Source organism: Polyodon spathula, chromosome 14 (genome assembly GCF_017654505.1).
Source record: "Polyodon spathula isolate WHYD16114869_AA chromosome 14, ASM1765450v1, whole genome shotgun sequence".
NCBI classification, from domain to species: Eukaryota; Metazoa; Chordata; class Actinopteri; order Acipenseriformes; family Polyodontidae; genus Polyodon; species Polyodon spathula.
The window spans coordinates 25,683,380-25,707,962 of record NC_054547.1 but is presented as its reverse complement, the minus strand read 5'-3'; the positions used below and the strand labels follow the sequence as shown (position 1 = coordinate 25,707,962).

General features: G+C 36.8%; 1 protein-coding gene across 1 annotated transcript; it reads right to left on the bottom strand.

Moving 5' to 3' along the window:
- Positions 1-2,043: 2,043 nt before the first annotated feature.
- Positions 2,044-22,636, bottom strand: LOC121327265 (otolith matrix protein 1-like). Its single transcript, XM_041271189.1, has 9 exons — positions 22,421-22,636; positions 17,350-17,486; positions 17,012-17,114; positions 13,967-14,152; positions 12,192-12,366; positions 7,991-8,058; positions 5,857-6,041; positions 3,765-3,936; positions 2,044-2,881 (listed from the first exon to the last, which is right to left on the bottom strand). The coding sequence occupies exons 1-9, from the start codon at positions 22,497-22,499 to the stop codon at positions 2,871-2,873; spliced, it is 1,116 nt and encodes a 371-aa protein (XP_041127123.1). The 5' UTR covers positions 22,500-22,636; the 3' UTR covers positions 2,044-2,870.
- Between the last annotated feature and the right edge of the window lie 1,947 nt (positions 22,637-24,583).

Below are 24,583 nucleotides of genomic sequence, written 5' to 3'. Positions count from 1 at the left end.
CCAGAAAGCATGAGAGTGACCCAGCTGCGATGTGGGAAAAGGTTTTGTGGTCAGATGAGACCAAGATAGAGCTTTTTGGCCAAAACTCAAAGCGCTAAGTGTGGCATAAACCTAACACTGCCCATGCCTCAAGACACACCATCCCTACAGTGAAGTATGGTGGTGGCAGCATCATGCTGTGGGGATGCTTCTCATCAGCAGAGACTGGGCATCTTGTTACAATTGAAGGCAGAATGGATGGAGCAAAATACAGGAAAATACTGCAAGAGAATCTGCTTCAGTCCGCTAAAAAACTGAAGCTTGGGAGGAAATTCACCTTGCAGCAGGACAATGATCCCAAGCACAAGGCCAAAGCAACATTGGAGTGGCTCAAGAACAAAAAGGTGAATATCCTAGAGTGGCACAGTCAAAGTCCTGATCTCAATCCCATTGAGAATCTGTGGCACTATTTGAAAATTGTGGTCCACAAGCGTCGTCCAACCAACCTGAACAACCTGGAGCAAATCTGCCAAGAAGAATGGGCCAAAATCACTCCGACACTGTGTACAAAGCTGGTACATACTTACCCCAAAAGACTTAAAGCTGTTATTGCAGTGAAAGGTGGCTCTACCAAATATTAATGTGTGGGGGTTGAATACTTATGCAAGCAAGATATTTCAGTTTTTTATTTTTCTTAAATATTTCCCAACATAAAACCAATGTCACCTTACAATAATTGATTCTGAGCTTCAGTGTTTAAAAATAAAATATCAAACAGAATGAAATTTCAATGTACCATTTGTAATTTGGTAATATGAGAGAATTGGTCAGGGGTCTGAATACTTTTGCAAGGCACTGTGTGTGTATATATATATATATATATATATATATATATATATATATATATATATATATATATATATATATATATACACACACACACACACACACACACACACATACGTACACACACACCATAATGTATGTGAAAATGTCTATTTAAATTGTATGTATGCCAATATACTTGAATACACTACTTTACACAAAACACATTAACTGGAAGCAGCTTTCCTAGAGCACTGACAAAAAACGAAATATTACAAATATAATATAATGGAGGAAACAGAAGAGACTTTTAACAGTAAAAAAAAAATGTGTCAGTATCTAATGCTATGTCTCAATATTTAATTTATATTCCAAAATATAATGTTTTTCACAGCACTGAAAAAGGATACTGAAAAGCTGTGAAAATGTGAAATAGTAAACAGTACCACTTTTGAAATGTAAATTGCAGTATGCTAAGCTTAATAAAATAGAGTCATTTAATAATATATGGCAACAAGTCCTGAGCTACATAACTGAAAGGAGCACCAATTAGTATCCTTGGTTACTTTGCCACTACTTGGGTTTTAATTAGATAATGGATTTGTTTTATTTGGAACTTATATACATATATAGATTATCTGCTGTATTGTTATTAGTGTACCACACACCTCTGGATCTTATATAGAAAAAAAATGCTGTAGTACAACTTTATTATTATTATTATTATTATTATTATTATTATTATTATTATTATTATTATGTATATTAATTATATTTATTTTTTCTCCGTTATTATCTCTCTTTATTATCATTGATATTTCATTAATTTCCAGTATTATATTTTATATCTTACAAATAAAAAATTACCTTAATGAACATTATGGTATTTATCATAGTAAAGTTGAGTTCTTATCTGTAAACAGGAACACGTTTAAAGTTTGAAACTCATTGTCTGGAGTTAGGTGTTATTTACAATATCATTGATACACTGTGGTTTGAATTTGAAGTGGATGTAAGTTGAAAATACTTTTTTTAAAAAATATCCTTTTCTTATACCATTTTTAGATTTCATTCATGGAGTAATCAGGGTGACAGTGAGAGATTATTAGTAGATCAGAGATTATGTATTTCATGGATTTTTGCAGCAGCATTGGATTTCAAACTATGCTATTACAGTACATATAATTTGAGAACAGCCAGGGTGATTTAGCAGTAGTGTCACTAGTATTCATGTAAGGACGGTGACATTTGGTGTGGGCTCCATAGGAAGAAAATACCAGGAAAGACAATTGTTGTAACTCCAGAATAATCTTCAGTTGTAATGCAGCCCTGCTACAATGGCAACACATTGGTTCTGTACTGAGTTACCATTCCAGTTTCACTGGGCTACCATACCAAAACCACTGCTTTCCAAACCAATACCATTCAGCATTGTTTGGCAACATACACAAATACTGCCGTCAATGTAAATTATAGTAACTTCAAACACTGCTTTCTTTGTCTCTGAAGTTTTTAGTAAAGCTCTTGACAAATAATTCATTTAAAAACTGCATTAAAACATTACAGCATACACATTACATTTTTCCAAAGATCATTTAAGGTTACATAGATGAGCTGCGTGGCTGAGAACAAAAAGTTAAATACAACAAATCTGCTCCCACTCATTAACCATTCATCATAATAGATATCTGAAAGCCTCAATCCAATGCTTTCCCTGACCCAAAATACCTTATAACTGGCTTCATCATACTTCATCATACAAAAGCATTTCTGTTGTATTTTAGAATGCACACAAAAGGTTCTGAAGGACAGGGGTATAATGAGAATAGAGTGCATTGAAATATCATTTCATCTTAAGAAGTGTTTTTCTTCAATTCAAAACAGACCGGGTGAATTGAACCAACAACGCAGCAGTAATAAGTGATAAACAAACAATAATGATCTTGTTAAGAATTCAAAAAGCTTTAAAGAACATTCAGTTCCTGTGGCGTGATGACATCCAGAGAGAGAGGGTCAGGAAGGAAGGATTTGTGCACATGGAAGAAGAGTTCCTGTTCAGGATACTTTTAGCAGACACCTGTTAAGAGAAACATTATTATCGTAATTCTGAACATTGAGCCCCTAACTATTCTGTAATCGCATGTGTGGTTATTACACTGAAAATGCAGTGTAGTTACAAAAGATGCAACTGCCAACATTGTTCATTTTGTAATTTAAAATGTTGTTGCATTCTACCAATGCAGTCATATGTGTATTTACCATGTTATCAGAGTGTAATTACAGGGTGGTTAGGAACAATTCATGTAAAGTGTTGTTATTATTATTATTATTATTATTATTATTATTATTATTATTATTATTATTATTATTATTATTATTATTATTATTATTCATGCAGTACCACAGTCTATCATATGCATTCATTGATTGTAAGCTCAAATCTGGGAACGATGAAGCCCATGTAATTATTTTTGGGAGGAGTTCTTCTTAAGTTTATTTTTAGTGATAGTACTTCCTGATACTGTATATCATTTACTCTTCTGCCATGAAACTTGGGATTGAAAATAAGACCAAAGTCCAACTGAATTTCTATGGCCTTGCAGTTGATATCTAATGGTGGCCAAACAAGAATGTGTGACTCATGACTTGCAAAAAAGAATTGTAACTAATGTTTTTAAAATAATGTTTTCTTCTTTATCGTTCATCTGACCAACAGTAAAGCAGGAGAGCTTGTGGATTTCTGACTGGAAAGAGTAGTATGCTAGGGTTGCACAGTTGTCTTGTACTGTAGCCAACCCTTTAATTGAAGCTGTCTGTGTCACATCTATAAACAGAAGTTTCTTGTGTGATGATGTCAAACTCCTCCGAGCACTATTTAGGAGCCTATAATTACAATCTGGCTTTAAGTGTATTTTAAATTAAGCAAAATGAATTTACCTTCACATTCAAAATGAATTTACCTTCACATTCAAAAGCCTGAAGAACCTTTGTGTAGCTGGGGCCAAGCCATGAGGAGTAGCTTCCTACAACTTTAAGAAGCTTCCGGGTTCCATCGGTGAACATCAGGTCTTTCCCTCCATAGGAAGAGGATTCAAACAGTGAGAACCCCTGCGTAGCATTCCCAAACATTCTCTGAAGGGAAACATCCATGTACAATGATGGGCAAGGTCCTTTCACAATAAATATTCAAAAGACTTATTCTATTTAAAAAAACTTATTGTATTAGACATCTTGCACTCTTTTGGCACAATGGTAATATCCTTGCTACCCCACCTCACGTGAAGTGGTGGAGTCTAACTCATAGCTTTCGGTGTATAGGCAGACTCATGATATTTATGATATTCAAAGGGGTAAGATAGGGAGAGGACAATGTTCATGCGGCTAAAGTTGTGGACTCAATTGGGAACATTTCACAGCATTTACACAGCACAAGACTCATTCAATTTTTAAGGGAAATAACATCCCTATTGGTCAACTCTAGAAGCAATACCTACAGTTTTGTATTAGGGCTGCCTTGTCTGATCACTAGGGGTCGCTCTGGCACAGTGAGGCAAATACATTCAAGCAGGTTTTCCTTCCTAGCCTGTAGTAATGGAAAGGCCAACACAGCACTCCTGAGGGATCAGAAACGCTAAGGATTTTGCTAGGTGAGCTCTCAGGGACCACATCAAACACCCAGTAACTCACAGCAGCTTCCATGCAAATAATGTGGCTTACATCTTAGTATTTGGACTGCTCAAAATCCCCGACATGGGAGTCAGGTTTTTACATTCTCTTACCAAGTGACCTGCAATGTAGTGACACTACAATGGCAATGTAATAATTCTGCACTAAAAAACAAACAAACAAGTGAAACACACTTTGCAACAGTACTATCATATTTGAAACATACCAATCACAATAGCATGGACTAATGCAATCCGACAAATCCATTTCAATACAACCATATCAGGCCCACTATTCAAATCATGGTAATGCTGTGCTCTGCTAATAGTTAGGTTTTTCTAAAGGTAATAAACTAGCATTATGATGGAATTGCAGTATTGTTTTATTATTATTATTATTTTGGGAGTGTTTCTGAATGGATTTACGCCATAACATAATTGTTTAATGTAATTTTAGTAAGACATTTAAGGTAATTAGAAAAAAAGTGCAGAACAAATTCATTTCAACATCTCTGAATCTGCATTATCCCTGCCCAGTGGAACATGCTCAGATATGATTTATTTGTGAGGGCAGCTGTCACATGGCCTCTTGGCCAGAGTAGCTTCATCCCAGATGGAAGCTGGATATTGTAGGACACAGTGAACCCGTAAATGAGGAACTGGTACATTAAACAACAGGGAGACATGGTTTTACATAAATCTAGTACTACATATGCCATCTGGAATGTATTAAAAGCCGTCTGGCTGTTCATAATTATGTCATTGTGCAGTGTACATCAATTGAGATATAACCCCATCACAATGCTGCATAACATTAATGTTCAAACTATCATACAGCGCATAGGCAGAAGGCCATCCATTCCCTGGCGTGCTCTTTGAACCAGCTAAGCACGACTCCTCTGTATCAGCGGATAAGTGCATTATCAGCTTTATAGTACCCACTACAGAAAATAAATAATATGACCCTGACTTACAGAGGACATTTTGGTTGAGCACTGCTGATCTAACCTGCTGATGTGGCAAAGTTTGCTCCTAGAGATGCCAAAGAGGTGGCACATTTACAATGCCCTTTTGTCTGATCAGTCGGGGTTGCTGTAGCACGGTGAGATGGTTTTCCTTCCTAGTCTTCAGTGTTAAAACCAATGCAGCACTCCCTATGTACCAGCAACTCAACAATACCAGGATTTGAACCATCAAGCTCCTGATTGCAGGATTCACCATGCACTACACTGCCTTTACTAGGTGAGCCACTGGGGGCTATATCAAACATCTAATCAAACAAACATTCCAATATTATGTCATTATCTCTATACAAGCTCTCCCAGTGATCTATATTAACTCCAGTGTTTTATCCATGTTCTGCTCTGTCAGTTTTTGTTATACCAACCTGTGCCCTGTTGAGAAACTTGAACACTCTGCACTTATCCTCCAGGCGCACCACCACAGCGCTTGCAGGGACAGCGGCCAGGTTACACTTCCTGTGCTCCATCAGGGTAGCCTCTGTGCCGTCTGGACACAGCAGCTTCAAGTCTTCAAGCTCCAGATCCTTTATCCAGGATTCAGGGTTCTTAACTTGAAACAAAAAGGAAATGATAAAGAATACTTGAGAGTAAGGAAAGTATGTTGTAGATGAGTGCCCAAGACAGCTTGCACTAGTTGTCCCTGAAATATTTAACACTATAAGCACCACAAGTTATTTTTATATTTTAACAGGAAAGCCCTCATAGCAAATTGCATGCTAAATATAGGATGGCATTAATGCATCAGACTGTAAAATAATGTTTTAGAGTGTGTATAATGTCCAGTTGGTGGAGTTAGAATAAGGTATAAGAGAATGTGATAATGTTGTAAGTTAGCCAGCTGGGAATTAATATCCCTGTAACTTATCACACTTTTAGTGACTTGTGGATGTTTCAATTTTCTACCAATGTTGACTGGATGGGACATTTGAATTTACAGTGCAGAAACTGTAAAAAAGGAGTGTGACAGGCTGGCAAGTGGATAAACGCCCAGAGACAGACTGCAGTTCAAAAAAATATACTTTTATTATAAATTAACACAAAATAAAAGTGCACAAGGGCAAAATAAAGATATTTAGACACAAATAACCAAACAAAAAACAAACTTACAAAAATAAAGATTTCCAGGCTGGGCAATGCCTTCACTGGATTTAAAATAACAGCAACCCAAACCCAAACCCAAGCCCAAGCCCAAGCCCAAGCCCAAGCCCAAGCCCAAGCCCAAGCCCAAGCCCAAGCCCAAGCCCAGCAACTTGCTTCCTCAACTCCCCTCCTCTTGATGGGAAGCAGAGGCCTCCTTTTATGTCAGGTGGCTGGGTGCTGATTGATCATTAATTAAGCTAATCAACTAATCAACCCCAGCCACCTGAACACAATAAACCCAGACAGGTAGGGGAATTTAACCCCATCCCTGCCAATTTATAAACGGCAGAGCTTTGCTCTGCCATAAGGAGTTAAATGAAAAACAGATGTCTCACTGAGTCATCCTGAATTGGTAGAAAATAGATAAATACATTTTTTTTTTATTTGTCACTGAGTCTTTCTAGTCAACAAGATGTTGCTTGCCTTTAATCATCTCTCTTAGTGCACATCCGTCCTTGTTAACTCCCAGTTGCAAATTGTCTGTTTAACTACCCTTCAAAACGATAACATTTTTTGCACTTCTATTTACTGGACGGTACAAAACAAAGGACTTCTGGTCATTAGAAAAGACATGATAATTCTACCATACTGAAAAATGTGTATCATTGGATCAAGCCTACTCACATTTAATTCTGTGCAGTCATTAATGTGCAATAATAGTATTGGTATTTTAATGTACACAAATTGTATTTTCTTCTTGAACTCTGTGACATAGTGAGTTATGACTGACACTGCATATTTTAACTAAACTAAACATTTTGACAATTGCATTACAATAATTAATATTTCAGAAAGATAAATCTTGTGCATGTACATTTTTTGATGAAACAGATTTTAAATATACACTATTAATGAAACAAGGTTATATACTGCCCCCCAGTGCATTACACAGGTATTTTCTCACAGGGTATTCTTCAATTTGATACTATTACCAATGCTCTGGTTAAAAATATTAATGTAACCAGTTGCCAGAGTTTAACTACATTCATTGGAGGAAACAGCATATTTAAAATGCCTTTACTAGGTGGCCTAGTGAGTTAATTCACTAGTTTGGGGCGATTTATTTATTATTAAAGGTGCAGTGTCCCTACTTCTAAAATATATGTTCACAATTAGCGCAACCTTGTTGTTTTACATTGTTTACAGTTCTGCTTAAATGCTGACATACTGAACGACTCTTTGGTGGGAAAATGGTGCATCACAGTCTCTGTCATTTTTACTATGAATATCAACCTCCACCTACCCTCCAGCTGCTCTGACAATGTAGTGCAAATTAAGAATCCCCATGTATACACACTGGTGTAAAAGGGAAACAAAGAGATAGAGAAACAACAAGTAAATGAAAAGCATCATTCTTACCATTCATTGTGTCAAAAATTGTGGAGTGTTTGACAAAAGCCACATCACCAAGATTTTCTGCAACACACCTAGCAAGGGGAAAAAAAAATCTGAGCTGTATTTCAGTGTTTCATACTTAGTTATACTGCTGCCACTCAAAAACAGGTCCAAATTAGGTCTGATTACCAACATTTTCAAATGTCAAATTAACATAACATTGATAAAAGTAACCTATTGGTTTGTTGTTGGTATTTGTGAAGATTTCAATTTGACACATATTTCCTGCCACAACGAAGCAAGTTTATTTCCTGTGATGCAGGTAACAGTACCTCACCTGAGCCTTGCACCCATACTGCACATAGGAAACGATGGCCATATTTATCAAGGCCTTCACACCAAAATGCAATTTGCACTAATTGTCATGAAAGGTAAACCTAATACAGCTAGCAATAACCAAATGCAGACCTTCAAGTCGCTGAATTAAACTCCTGAGTTGTATGTTACTTGCTTCATACAATTAAGTTTTATTTTACTTTCATATCAATTGTGCAAATTTCATTTTGATGTAAAAAAGAAAAAATTACTATGTGGGGTCAGGTGGGATTTCATTACCTGTAACACTGGGTTTGGATAGGGAGAAAACCTCCATCAAATGTGTTTAGTAGTACAAGTGCACTCCACTTATAACGGATCCTGTTAGAAAGGAGTTCCATTTACATCATATTGAGGAGGCATGTCCCTGCCAAACAACGTGGGCTTTAATAGGCAATTACTCTGGTTAAATATATACCTTTTAATATGTACAGTTTTCCTGTTCCACAGATGTTTTGCACTTAATACGTAGAGTTTCCTGTCCCAGGTCTTTTGTGTTTAATACGTACAGTTTAATACATACAGTACAGTTGAACACATACAGTTTTCCTGTTCCACAGGTAGATATTTTGCGCAAATAAAGTACATTACCTATTATGCCAAATAGCGTCACCTGGCAATATTTGGCACTATTAGAGCGAAATATGATCTCACTTCCCAATAGTGTCGCCAACACAATTGTGTCTCATTGAAGATTACTACTACAGTAACAACGTGCTATAGATTGTACAACCATCATACTAATTTGATATTTTAATTGTGTTGCATTCTTTGTTTTTGGAATATATATTTTCTGTGTACCAAAAAAATCTAAATATAGAAGAAAAAGCAAATATTGGTACATAATGTGAATAATTAATATAAAATCAATTATCAGAACATTTAGGACTATGGCCTTCATGAGCTAACTTTTATCTGTTTATATATATATATTGTAGCGATCTGTGTGTGTGTGTGTGTGTGTGTGTGTGTGTGTGTGTGTGTGTGTGTGTGTGTGTGTGTGTCTGCGTCTGTGTTATGCTTATTCACAACTGATTCCATGATCTTAGAAAGATAAGGCAAAATAGATATAGGCCTATATCAATTAGGATCTGTCCCTTCACCTCCCTTAAAGAGAGGTGTGACAAGGGAAGACTTCCAATCTAATGGGATTTCTGCTGTTTTAAAGGAAGGTTAAATAAATGAGTCAAAGGTGAAGATAATAAATGAGCGGCTAATCAGATCAGATCCATCAGATACCGTAGACTTTGTAAGGTGACTTTTGCATAACTCATCTAGAACTTCCAATTCAGTAACTAGCTGCAGTGAGAAGGTACAAGGATTCAAGACTCGAATCAAATCCTCATCTGAATCAGAACTAGCAAAATTATTATGAGAAGACCTGTCAAAGACATGTCCAGCTTTAATAAAGTTATCATTAAATGAATCAACCATGCGCTGTTTGACTGTTACAACTGCAGTATCATAAATGATTGAAACAGGTAAATGAGAGGAAAGGGACTTATTCTCCAATGTACTAACTGAATTCCAAAATTTCTTAGGGTTGTTATTAAGATTAGAAAATTGAAGGTTATAATAATTCACTTTAGCGCTTCTAATAGCTTGTGTACATTTGTTTCTAATTTGTCTTAAGGAAAGACAGTCAGTGAGCTCCTAGAATTCTAGCATTCTGCCAAGTGAGATTACTTTGCTCTAACAAACTAACAACTCAGGACTAAAACAAGGACTGTCTTTGTTGATTTTTGCAAAAATTATTACGGTATTTACCCTCAGATATAAAAAAAAAATGGTCTATTGTCATGTACTGATTGAAAATGAAAGGTGACAGTTTTTTGCAAAATCGGAGAAAAAATGTTCTAGGAATGCGCAGATGAATTTGCATGACTGTGCATATATGACTGTGCATACATGACTACAAATAAGACACTATTCGTCCTGTGACCCTATTTGGCACAACACGGGACAGTAAGTGACTGTCACGGTGGCATTTGTGACGTCAGGCAGGAAAACAGTTGCTGTTTACTTTTATTCTTCTGCGTTTTTGTTGGCACAGTCATTGTACAGTTTAAACGTATACAATTTTAGTTACATTTAGCGAAAATATAAATTCGTAAAATGGTACTACTCATTACATTGTACAGCCCACATGGGCATGTTTTGTAAAAAAAAAAAAAAAAACCTCTGTTCTTTGGCAGTTAAGCTTTCTTGTATTGTTGATATTTACAGGTATTTATGTATTTGACAGGGAAAACATGTATGACATGTCAACAGAGAGCAAATATTTAAGATACTTATGTTCGCAGTTACTGTACATACAGCAATTGGAATTGTGTTTACAACATGCTTCGTTTATAAAGTATCGATTGGCATTGTCCCTTGGAGTCTGTTATAATGGAGATAACCTGTAGTAGGATACATGTGCTTCTGAGACAAAGATTAGAAATATTTTTAAGCCTTTGTTTTACAACTTTAAGTACTACTTATACTATTTTATTATGACATGCTACTTATCTACTGCAAAAGATGATTACAAAACTTACAAAAATTCAAGCAGAGATTGGTTTTTGAAGTATATAACTAGAACAGCAGTGTTGTTTCACAGTAGCAAGTAGTACGTTTCTATAAATACTTTCAAAATAAGGGATTGTAGTTTCTGACAGATAGAGAACAAGGGGTACTTAATTTATACCGTTTATCATTTTTTAATGATGTGTTTGCTTCAGCTGTGATGAACAAATGTATGAGGAATTGTTTTCAGTGTAGATTTGGGAAATATTTCTAAAGGCACAAAAAATCTTAGCATTTTTCAGGACAAACAGAAAACAGGTGCCAAGTAAAAACGGGGTAAAGTAGCTGGAACAAATGGATTATTGTACTTTAATGTTTGTATTCATTAGCTTTCTGCCAAGAGATTACAAACGTGTTCTACATCCCAATGTACTTGTTTAGTCAGTATGCTTAATGTAGTATTGATTTTCTTTCTAATGCACTGTATGAGACTCAGCAAATGAGAGTGTGCCTCTCTTGATGCGTGGCTCATGTGGTTGAAGTAGGATTCATACCCTGGCTGGTGATATGCCTTTGTGAAGGTTAAATAAAGTCTAGTAAATGTAAAGTTCCCTAATATCCTTAAATATAATTTTTAAAATTATGGCATTATAAAGAATGTCCTAAGGGTACTGTGATTTACGAGACAGAAACTGTGTTAAACTTTAGTTCCTTTCATCCCCAGGTCAAGAAAATCACTAACGTTTTCTGTGATAAAGAAATGGATGTATTGAATCCAGAGAATGCATTTGTTTTACAACAACGGTACTTTATCAATGAGGTGGTGTTTCTACTGTGGGAGTCGCTAACAAAATAATTCCATAAATCTTACCTGTCATGTTCTTTCATTCACTATATAGGTCTTCAATGTGCAGTTTTGAAAGAAACGCTTAGCCAATATGTACTGCATTTCCATTTAAAACGTAACATTTGGCACCACACTAGCTTTAAAAAAGTGTTCCGTTTTAATGCTGTAAAGAAGGCCTACTGGTTCACTTCCCATGTCGTTTCACCTAAGTAGTGTCTTCAGGGTGAAAATTACTGACTAAAAACATGTCAGTTGGTGGGGGAAAGAGTTGGTAGATTAAAATAGGAGAGGCAGCATTGAAGAGGTGGGGGTGAATTCACTATCCAGGTAAAATGAATAAGGAAATGCAACACTCCCTGAAAGAATGGCTTGCAAACAGAGATGCTTGTTTGCAATGAGGTATATAAGTGAAAATCTTAGCAAGAAACAAAGCAAAGGAAGAGTTTTTAATCAAGAGAGGTAAGACCAAAAAAGATATTAGAATACTGGGGTTACCTAAGTGCCCCCACCTCCCCAAAGTGGCGCTCGGAGGGGTCGTTGGCACAGATGTTCCCGTCATTATCATCTCCGATACAGGCCTCACACAGGTTTTTAGGGTTGTTTCCTTTGGGGTCGTACTCTGGGTCCTTCACTCCCGGAATACAGCTGTAGCCAAAGAAATCCCCAACAGCTGAAAAACAAGGAGGAAGGTTGGGCAAGCCCTCATTACCTTTCTTTCACATACATCTATGACAGCTATATATTCAAGACAAGAATTGTTGATCCTCACAACTTACTTCACATAGTAAAACCATTCTTGGTGACAAGATGGCGCTCTATATGCTTTCTCACAAATATCCCTGATGACATATTTGATTCACCAATGATGGATGGATACATGTTGTCCAATTTGAATATCTAGCTAACATTACACTGTAAACAAATTGAAAATTCCTCAGTAAATGGTTGCTTAAGTATAAATTATGAAACAACACTAAACTGAAAAATATGTTAAATGATTAATGTGTTTGAAAATACTCCATCTTATGTACCCAGATCCTTTGTGTGAGGGTTTGAATCCTTTCGGAAGAGACTCATTTCGTGGCCAGCAGTAGAAACTGAAGCAAAGTGGTATTTCAGCAGTTGTACAATGGGGTCTATAGACAGTCAAAGTTGGAGTCGCCAGGGATAATAGTGGCTTCTGAACTGTTTTTTTTCTGTTTTAATAAGCTGCTTATTCATGGTTTCTTTTCATCTCTTGTTGCGAGGTTAAGCTCCTCTCTTTATTCAGTTGCACCTTAATCTTTATTTCTTTTTTAATCCTTTTGAAGCAAATTCCTGTCCCTGTCATTTAACAAAATTCCTCTTGGGATCAAAATAGCAGAGTACTTGGGATTTTATACAGGCTGAACCGTTAGTAAAAGAGAGGAAATGTACTAGTTTTAATTGATGTGGGTATCTGTGCTAGTGGGTATAATCAGTGGTCCAGGATTTCAAAAACACATTTATTTAAGTATATTATTGGTTCTCAGATTGAAGGTAGATATGAAAATCAGATGGGGATATTTCACTTCATCGCCCTTTAGCAACATCTACTGAACAGAGACTAGTTAGTCTTGCCTCACCTCCCGGGTTCAGTATATTGTTTGCTTAGATTTACCCTGGTAAATTTGCACAGTAATTTTACATTTACCCTTTCCCATACTCTGCACATACTCTGCGTTTCCATTTCATGGATCTCCTTCTAGCGGCTCGTGGGTTAATAATACCGACATCAGCATAACACATATACTTACTGTACCTCTCGACTACAGATCTTGTTGTTTAGTGGAATGGTAACATTTACCATGGAACTGTGAGGTTGTAATGAATTAGCATCTCGGTCCATTAAACTGAATGGAAAGGCAAGGCTTGGATGCAAACCTCAAAACCATATGGTTTAAAGATGAACGTCTTACCATTCAACTAAAGAGCACTCTCTGTCATCCAAAGGCAAGTATGTGTTGTATACTGACATCAGTATCATTAGCTAATCAGCTGCTAGGAGGAGATTCTTTACAAGGTTTGAGGTTCACATCAAGTCTTTGCCTCTCCATTCAATTAAATCGGCTGAGATGCCAGGTAATTACATGTGGTTAACCAAGCTTTTACTATGCTTTCACTTTGCTATGCTTTTACCACATTTACTGCAGTAAACCTTTAAAAGGGTAACCAAAAAACATAGCAAAATGTCTTAAAGGATAGCTGACATCAGGGGGCAGGACTGCATGAAGGTTGCTTGATGTGGATACCCTTTGGGAAATTGCACTGTTCATCCACACTGATCTGCGATGTGTTCATCAGAAATCCAATAGGCACTGTCCAGCCAACTGTGGTTTGGATTCCTGGGTGGCAGGAACTCCTTTCATGCATCTCCAGCATGGAAATGTCACTGGATGACTTCCTTGCCAAAGCAACGACATAATAGCTTATGCCATCTGAAAGAAAAGGAACCATACGGTAGGGCTTACAATGTGCAGGTTGTACAATGATACTGTACAAAACATAACTTAGTGTAAAACGACTGCAATATGTTGCCAATGCAAGGAGAAACTTTTACAGTATGTTAATGTTATACTCCCTTTTACATTAGTCAGTAATTGCATCATTACATTGTTAAAATGTACTTTTCTTTTCCTGATTTCAATTTCCCTGTTTGCATTGCAATCAATATCAATACAGCTTTTAAATGTCTGCATTTCACAGGAAAATTGATATCATTAGATGGCCATTTGAAAAAGAAAATCATCCGCCAGACAAAGCTATCCAATCTTATTAGTCTTATAAGGTTATTACATTGAACAAAAATATAAACGCAACATGTAAAGTGTTGGTCCTATGTTTCATGAGCTGAAATAAAAGATCCCAGAAATTTTCCATATGCACAAAAAGCTTATTTCTCTCAAATTTTGTGCACACATTTGTTTACATCCCTGTTAGTGAGCATTTCTCCTTTGCCAAGATAATCCAACTACCTGACAGGTGTGGCATATTAAGAAGCTGATTAAGCAGCATGATAATTACACAGGTGCACCTTGTGCTGGGGACAATAAAAAGCCACTCTAAAATGTGTAGTTTTGTCACACAACACAATGCCACAGATGTCTCAAGTTTTGAGGGAGTGTGCAATTGGCATGCTGACTGCAGGAATGTTCACCAGAGCTGTTGCCAGAAAATTGAATGTTAATTTCTCTACCATAAGCCACCTACAATGTTGTTTTAGAGAATTTGGCAGTATGTCCAACTGGCCTCACAACCGCAGACCACGTGTAACCACACCAGCCAAGGAAACCTCCACATCCAGCTTCTTCACCTGAAGGATCGTCTGAGACCAGCCACTCGGACAGCTGATGAAACTGTGGGTTTGCACAACCAAAGAATTTCTGCACAAACTGTCAGAAACCATCTCAGGGAAACTCATCTGCGTGCTCATCATCCTCACCAGGGTCTTGACCTGACCAGTTCGGCATCGTAACCGACTTAAATGGGCAAATGCTCACCTTCGATGGCTACTGGCACGCTGGAGAAGTGTGCTTTTCACGGATGAATCCCGGTTTCCACTGTACCGGGAACAAATGGCAGACAGCGTGTATGACGTTGTGTGGGAGAGCGGTTTGCTGATGTCAGTGTTCTGAACAGAGTGCCCCATGGTGGCGGTGGGGTTATGGTATGGGCAGGCATAAGCTACGGACAACAATGCAATTGCATTTTATCGATGGCAATTTGAAAGCACAGAGATACCGTGAGGAGATCCTGAGGCCCATTGTCGTGCCATTCATCCACTGCCATCATCTCACATTTCAGCATGATAATGCACGCCCCCATGTCGCAAGGACCTGTACACAATTCCTGGAAGCTGAAAATGTTCCTGTTCTCACCAGACATGTCACCCATTGAGCATGTTTGGGATGCTCTGGATCGACGTGTATGACAGCGTGTTCCAGTTCCCGCCAATATCCAGCAACTTCATACACCCATTGAGGAGGAGTGGGACAACATTCCACAGGTCACAATCAACAGCCTGATCAACTCTATGTGAAGGAGATGTGTCGCGCTGCATGAGGCAAATGATGGTCACAGGAGATATTGACTACTGACTGACTTTTCTGATCCACGCCCCTACCTTTTTTTTTAAGGTATCTGTGACCAACAGATGCATATCTGTATTCCCAGTCATGTGAAATCCATAGATTAGGTCCTAATGAATTTATTTCAATTGACTGATTTCCTTATATTAACTGTAACTCAGTAAAATCTTTGAAATTGTTGCATGTTGTGTTTATATTTTTGTTCAGTGTAGATCTATTTATAGGTCTCAGGTGTGTTGTTTTGAATATCACCTGATTGTTGGCCAATCAAAGTTTATTGTGGCATTTGCTGGCCGTAATAACTACTAGCTTGATAAAAAACTAAATTGAGATACTGACACGAAAATATTATATTAAGTGAATGAGCAATGGAGAGAAAACTTAAATCAGTTTATGAATATTCAAAAGAAAACAGATGTTTCGAAGTATACAAAAAGCAAAAATAGTAGAAATGAGTCAGATGAGGTAGAGGATGCATAGCACTGCAAATACGACTGCATTGAGGTACATGTTTGCACTGACAATAAAAGCACATACTGAAAAATAAGCGACACATTAAACTAAAACAAGAAAGTGAACTGAGAGATAAGCAATCCATTTATGCTGCTTTTACACGCGCTTTAATAAAAAGAGAGCGCAGAATGATTGTGTTAATGAGTTTGTCAGAGCGCTGTTCTTTGTTGGACAGCCACTGTTTATTGCAAAGATATGTATCGATGACTTCGTACGACAGTACTATCTGTAGTAAAACACTGCCTAACGGCAACAGTCTTAATCGTAAATATTTGACAGAAAATGGTGATGCTTTAGTTGTCAATTTTCTTTTATGATTTGAAGGTGAATAAACCTGGCTTGTTTTGTGCTGATGTCATGTTCATACCTTCTGTAGAAACTATTTCTGTCAAACATTGCCCAAACATTCGCAAAGTACCAGCTAACTCGGGAAACTGTGGCTTTCACTTGCACAGATTGTGCTTCATCATGCATGCCAGGGACATTAAACCTAATCATAAACCAGAACTGCTCCTCATCATATTCCATATAAAGTGGTCTTTTTATTTATTTATTTATTTATTTTGGTTTTTTTTAGATTTGTTGCCCCTATTTTTACCGATGTTTCAATTAAAAAACTTTAAACAGAATTTTTTTAAAAGATAAAAACCGAAAAAGCGGAACATGTGACACAGTATTGTACAGTGTGGTACTCACCTATTGCATTATAGGATTCCCCAGCAGCAAGTTCCAGTCCATAACACCAACCTGCAGTGTAAATATCATCTGCTGACATGGTAGCTGCATCAGCTGTGCCATTCTGAAAGAGATTTGTAGCTTTGCATTTACAATGTAATTGCTACGAAACCTGGGCAATGATGTACACAATATCAATACACCTAATGTAAAGTGTAACCAAATGACGCTTGATCATCTGCTGTTGCCTAGACTTGATATCACCAAATTAGAGGTTACACTAAAAGGCAAGAAGAAAAGAAAAGTACTGTAGTCTTCAGGTCTAATTAGTATATGTTTTCATTTTTTAAAATCTTTACCTTTATTTTCTCCATGCAGTCTATACTGTTATATGCTTTGATACAGTGAAGCTTGCCATGAAGGTTCTTCCCTGAGGAATGCACAGCGAAATCCAGACATTTCTGCTCCTCTGCATCTGACAGCACACACCATGTGACTAAACAACAGGAACACAGGAAGACAGTTACAAATACAATATATTTGCTAGGGGACCAAACACACTGTAAAGGTTTACCACAGTAGAAACATAGAAAAGTGTAAAGTGAATGCATGGTAAAGCATAGGTTAGCATTACAAAGCCCATACAGGTATGGTAAAGCATTAAAAAAAACAACATTGCATAGCATTGTAAATTACGGTGAATGCATTGTATAACAATAGGAAAGTATGGGAACACTTCAAAATGACCGTGCAAAATGAGGTGGTAAACTTTTATAAAGGATTAAAATACAGTGTTTTTGGACAGAATGTTTATTCCAGTATTGCAAACACATTACATTTACTTGTGTGTATTCCCACTTTTATGAGAATATATCTGGGTCTAACTTTATTAACATCAGTATCAATATGTGTGAAAAGCAAGACAAGGGGAGATATGCTTTTATTAAAATAAAAACAATTCTAACCACAAATTGAAGGTGATTAAAGTAATTGCATCTTAATTTTAAAAGACTATAATTAAATTGGGATAAAAGAGTTTATTGATTACCACTGCCAGTATTTTGAAACCTAATAAATCACCTTACGTCTTTCCCAGCATCCTATGTTATATTTTGTATAATATGTAGTACATTTGAATAATTAAACAGTATAGAATGTGACATAATTTCCATCTCATACAAAGACATATCAGTTGGCATTATCACAATCATATCTGGGTGTATTATATATCAGTTTTAAGATGTAAATATAAATATATAAATGTTAATTTCGCATATAAAATGACTTTGGAAAGGCCCCTGTTATTTTCTGAGGACCCCAGATGAGGCTTAGTTTCTAGGTTGGGACAATAAAATTTTGATATTTTGGGCACAAGGTATTTTTTCTGGTCTCTGACATTGTATTCCAGTATCAGTGCTGAAATGGAGTATAAGGTGGCCTTCTAAGATCCTCAAAAACATTTATTCGTTCTTTTCTTGACACATTTGGGGCCTCTGATCCATGGGCTTTCTTTTTCAAACTGCTCAACAATACTCTTTTTTTTTCACCTGTCCATCAAACGTATTCCCGAATTGACTATTTTTTTTGTGGACAAAAAATTGCTTCCCACTGTCCGCTCTTGTACTTATCACAGTAGAGTCGTATCAGACATGCATCTCTGGGTTTGGAGCTTGATTTTCCCAGGCAGACGGCACTGCATCATCTTTGAAGACGCCTCTTACTAGCTGATTAAAACTTTGTCCATTTTATTTCTTCCCATATAAACCTATTTCTGGACACCAACCTAACTCCTGGAATGTCCTGAGCCACTTTATGGGAAACCCTAAAGGTGTATTTATGCAGACAAGTAATTTAGTACTGTGCTCAACTCAACAGGCTTCGAACAGGGCAGATTTCAAAACTAACTGACCTTATTTTGCAGTTAGATCAGCAAAATTCTAGCTCTCCCACTCAGGAACTCTGTAAACAATGTTTGTCCCTACAAACTGAATTCATAGGAGTGCTTCAAGTGTATACGAACTTTATCTCTACTAAATAGACAGGGCAATTAATGATTAGATCATAGCATGCACTGTATGAACATGCAAGGTAAGCAAAATTTTAGCCCATTAACTGCATCAGTCTGCTGCGTCACATTTGAGCCCATAACTTCATACTCAATCAGGTCTACCTACAACTGACCAGCAGGAGATTAATGATCAATTAAAAAAAAAAAAAAAAAAACATAATTTGTGTGCTATTTTTAATACTGTAATGTTATGATATTTACAGTCATTTTAATAAATTGGAGTCTTCATCTTAGCTGAAATATTACAATAGAGATCACTCTGCTGAACAAAAACGAATGCAACTCAAAAACATGCAGTTAGGTTCTCTTCAGCACTGGTTTATCAGTTCTCTTTTCAGTGTAGTCCTCAAAGCTACCACTGTTCTTGGAGTTGATCAGTCTTTCCTAATAGAACCCAATATAAATTAACTCATATTCATACTTATCTCTCACCATGATGTACAGTAGCAATCTTAACAACCCCAATATTTTCATCACAGGTTTAAATAGTACCTCACAGTTATTTTCTGTATATTGGTGTTAAATTATTGTTTTCATCAGCTAAGTTTTACTGGATCAATTAAGTACAGGAATAACCCTCTTTATTAGACTTTCACCAGAATTGTATCTTAAAAGAACATTTGAAATCCATCTTACATGGCAGGAAAAAAAACGAATGCCCTCCTCTTAAGAACATAAGAAAGTTTACAAACAAGAGGATGCCATTCAGCCTATCTTGCTTGTTTGGTTGTTAGTAGCTTATTGATCCCAGAATCTCATCAAACAGCTTTTTGAAGGATCCCAGTGTGTCAGCTTCAATAACATTACTGGGGAGTTGGTTCCAGACGCCCACAATTCTTTGTGTAAAAAAGTGCCTCCTGTTCTCTGTTCTGAATGCCCCAATTTAATTCTTCATTTGTCCATCCATCAACATCATGCATTATATACATAGTATAATTACTACAGACAATATAAATTTACTAGAATTAAACTTACAAAAATCATGCTTTAAAATATCATACATTTAGATCATTAAAAAGACACTCATGACCTAAAATGTGTTGATACTACGGGTGCTCCACTCTGATGATAGAGCAGGAAGAGCAAAACAATGTAGACACATACAAGCACTTTTAATATCCATTTAAATTAGTGACTTTATCAACAAAATTTTATATAAATATTGTTATATATATATATATATATATATAATATATATATAATATATAGATATATTATATATATATATATATATATATATATATATATATACAGTGAAAAAAGTATTTGCCCCCTGTCTGATTTTTTGCATTTTTGCATATTTTTGACACTGAATGTATTCAGATCTTCAACCAAAATTTAATATTAGATAAAAGGGACCCTGAATGAACAAATAACTTACAAAACTTTGATACTTATTTCATTTATCTATTAAAGAAAGTTATGCAACACCCAATGCCCCCCGTGTGAAAAAGTAATTGCCCCCTTAGACTTAAAAACTGGTTACGGCACCTTTAGCTGCAATAACAGCAACCAACGCTGCAACGCGCAGTGGAGGAATTTTGGCCCACTCCTTCATGCAGAACTGCTTCAACTCAGTGACATTTGTGGGTTTTCAAGCATAAACTGCTCATTTCAGGTCCTGCCACAACATCTTAATGGTGTTTAGGTCTGAACTTTGACTAGGCCATTCCAAAACTTAAAATTTTTTGTTCTTCAACCATTCTGACCACTTGCTTGTGTGTTTAGCATCATTGTCTTACTGCATGACCCAGCAGCGCTTCAGCTTCAGCACATAGATGGATGGCCTGACATTTTCCTGTAGAGTTCTGTGATACAGAGCAGAATTCATGGTTCCTTCAATGATGGCAAGTCGTCCAGGTCCTGATTCAGCAAAGCATCTCCAAATCATTACACTACACCCACCATGTTTGACCGCTGGTATGAGGTTCTTACTGTGGAATGCAGTGTTTTTGCCAGACATAACAGGGTCCATTTTGGCCAAAAAGTTCCAATTTTGACCCATCTGTCCATAGAATATTGTTGCAGAACTCCTGAGGATCATCCAGGTGCTTTTTGGCAAACTCGAGACGAGCATTCATGTTCTTCTTAGTGAGCAGTGGTTTCCACCTTGCTACTCTGCCATGAATCCCATTTTTGCCCAGTGTCTTTCTGATGGTAGAGTCATGAATACTGACCTTAGCCGAGGCCGAGAGAGGCCTGCAGATCCCTGCATATTTTTTTAGGGTTCTTTGTGACTTCCTGGACGATTTTACACCTTGCTCTTGGAGAGATTTTGGCAGGATGGCCACTCCTGGGAAGAATCACTACTGTCCCAAACTTTTTCCATTTGGACAATATGGCTCTGACTGTGGTTTGGTGGACCCCAGTGCCTTAGAGTTGGCTTTGTAACCCTTTCCAGACTGATAGGCATCAAGAACTTTTTCTTTCCAGAGGTCTTCAGGAATTTCTTTTGATCGTTTTTTGATCTAGAACCTGTGTGCTTACAACTTCACCCCAACGGTAAGGGCCAAAGTTAGTCAGGTTTATATTGGGCAGGATTGGCCCAAATCAGGCCCAAAGTAATCAAACAGATGACCCTAATTATCCCTTTAATTGAGTTGAGATAACTAGGGGGGGGCAATAACTTTTTCACACCTGAATATTGCATGTTTGATTACCTTGCACACCAAACAAATGAAAGAAGTAGCAAACTTTGTTTCTCTCAGATTCTCTCTATATACTACTACAACCCAGAAAAAGATCAGACCAAATTCAATGTGAAAAATGTGCAAAGATGCAGAAAATCAGACAGGGGGCAAATACTTTTTCACAGCACTATATATATATATATATATATATATATATATATATATATATATATATATATATATATATATATATATTATAATTAAGGGTCTAGCTTATCTAATAACATAGATACGAACTATCTGATAGACTGAATTTAAAAAGACAAACAAAATGCCAGATTTCACAACTTTCCAGTACATCTTATTTGTCTATGTGTCGTCTGTCCACAGATGACTACAAACTGAAAATACACTCTAAAGACGTGCATAATGACATCTTTTAAGAATTAAAACATATTTTATAAGAAAATGAACGGTTGACCCTGTCTCTTATGGTGTGTTCTCATTTTTCACTATGTACTCATGAGAGCACTTCTATAGCAGACAGCTTCAACTGTACATATTAACGTGCAACAGACATATACAATTTGGACATTGGTATAAAGGATACAGTATCTGTTGACCTTCCTGGATGTCATAGATATATATATATATATATATATATATATATATATATATATATATATTATTTTATTAGTAGAACACTTTTCCTTTTAAAAAATCCAAACTTACTTGTTTCATTGTGACTGGACACCCGGGCTAAAATGACAAAAAACAGTGTAATCACAAAGACCCTGTTCAGATAGTTCATCTTGGCTCTTCTGTCCTTCTCTTATCTTCAAACAGGCAAAAAAAACAGGCTGGCTACCCTTATAACCCTTATAACCCTGGTCCCTGGACCCTACAGTGGGAGGAGAACTGGAAAGAAGCACACCTGAATTTGGTTTTAATCAGACGACACTGGTTGACTTTCATCTATGAAAGTGGAGTCTAATATTCCTCTTTCAATTACGCTGGGAATTGAAGGTATGCAATTTGCAAACTTTGCCTAATCTGGCATGAAGCAGGCCAGCTCATTTTTGTATACAATTAAATCCCTAACAATGTCTTTCTGTAGTTACTAATGCCCTGAATTGAATCTCCTCATTTCTGGAACAGGAAACATGGCTTTTGCTTTGATTGAAGCTGGAAACAGTGAAGGGTGAACAACAGCAGTATTCATTGTTCCCTGCTCCCTCAGCAATCCCTATAGAATAACATACAGGCAATTTGATATCCCACCAAGGGTTAGGCATTGCAACAAGGACTGAAGGCACGTTGTTGTAGAAAGTGCTATTTCATGATGACTTCAGTCATGTTTATGGGCTCATTATATATATTGTGGTCTCGTCTTCACTAATAATTTTGTGCGGATGGACAAGTTGTAAAGATTATTTACCTACATGCAGAGTTTTACAGCACCGAGGAAACACCCTGGATTGCATCAACTGCTTATCCAAAACAGGTTGATGCAATCCTGGGGGTACTGTATAGTAAAATGCTCTAAATAAAATACAACGGTAGTTAATCCCAGTGGGGTACGGAAAACAGATTCATTAATGTGTAAAAATTGAGTCTCCTGGTTGGCTCCCACTAAGAGTTTTTGTGAGCTTGTACGGTTACGAAATGATGTTCAATAGCAATGCAAAGGTTCTATACTAAGGGGCAAAGGTAGCACATGGGTATCTACAATGACATGAACTATTGGTAAAATGGAACAATACACTGGTAATCAAATGCAATATCATGACACCACTGTGTAACAAATCCGTTATGTTGTTTTTAATGGTATTGCGGTAGTCTGCTGATGTATCTGGCAGAGTAATATTGGTAACCCATGCTAATAATCAGACTTTGCCGCAAAGGTTCATGTGCAGTTCAAGTGTAATGCAGTAATTTAAATTACTCATAGGCAATATAATTTCACACTTGACAGCAATTACAGTGAATGATGAAAATAAAACAAACCAGTAATCTAGTATCTGGAATTATACTACTGCCTATTGTTTTCCAGAATATTCATATTTTCTTTACAGTTATTAAAACAAAAGCATACATTATTACTACCCTTTCTAGTTAATAATTTAAAAATAAACAAGCTAACTCGTTAAAAAGGTTTAAACTACATGGTGTGTTTATTTCTAACTTTATAACATTAACAGGTTGGAAGACAAACTTTCCCGACCCCTTTAAACATGCTGTCCCTCAAAACTATCCTGACCCCTTTAAACATGGTGTCCTACCAAACTATCCCGACCCCTTTAAACATGCTGCCCCTCAAAACTATCCCGACCCCTTTAAACATGCTGTCCCTCCAAACTATCCTGACCCCTTTAAACACGCTGTCCTACCAAACTATCCCGACCCCTTTAAACATGCTGCCCCTCCAAACTATCCCGACCCCTTTAAACATGCTGTCCCTCCAAACTATCCCGACCCCTTTAAACATGCTGTCCCTCCAAACTATCCCGACCCCTTTAAACATGCTGTCCCTCCAAACTATCCCGACCCCTTTAAACGTGCTGTCCCTCCAAACTATCCCGACCCCTTTAAACATGCTGTCCTACCAAACTATCCCATGCTGTCCTTAGTTTTCTAGAGACATGCATTAAAATGCTCCGCCACCTCACCGAAACCAAGACAAAAAATTGTTACATTTTAATTATTTTCTTTATTGGCGACACAAATGCATTACACGTTTAGAACATTTTAAAAAGTTGTTACAAGTAATCAGCACATTGAAAGCATACCATTTCCACAAATCAATCATTATCTTCTTGCTTACAAGCATTCCAACGGATACAGATTTTAACTGAATTTCCTTTAAATCGTGGGGGTTTCATTATCTCATTTTTT

What these genes read in the sequence shown, in the direction of transcription:
- LOC121327265 (XM_041271189.1), bottom strand. Translation starts at nt 22,499, where the DNA reads ATGAACTATCTGAACAGGGTCTTTGTGATTACACTGTTTTTTGTCATT. An exon ending in GGAATCCTATAATGCAATAG is followed by an intron (nt 14,153 to 17,011) that starts GTGAGTACCACA and finishes CTTTTCTTTCAG; the next exon opens with ATGGCATAAGCTATTATGTC. An exon ending in AGTTTCTCAACAGGGCACAG is followed by an intron (nt 3,937 to 5,856) that starts GTTGGTATAACA and finishes GTTTCCCTTCAG; the next exon opens with AGAATGTTTGGGAATGCTAC.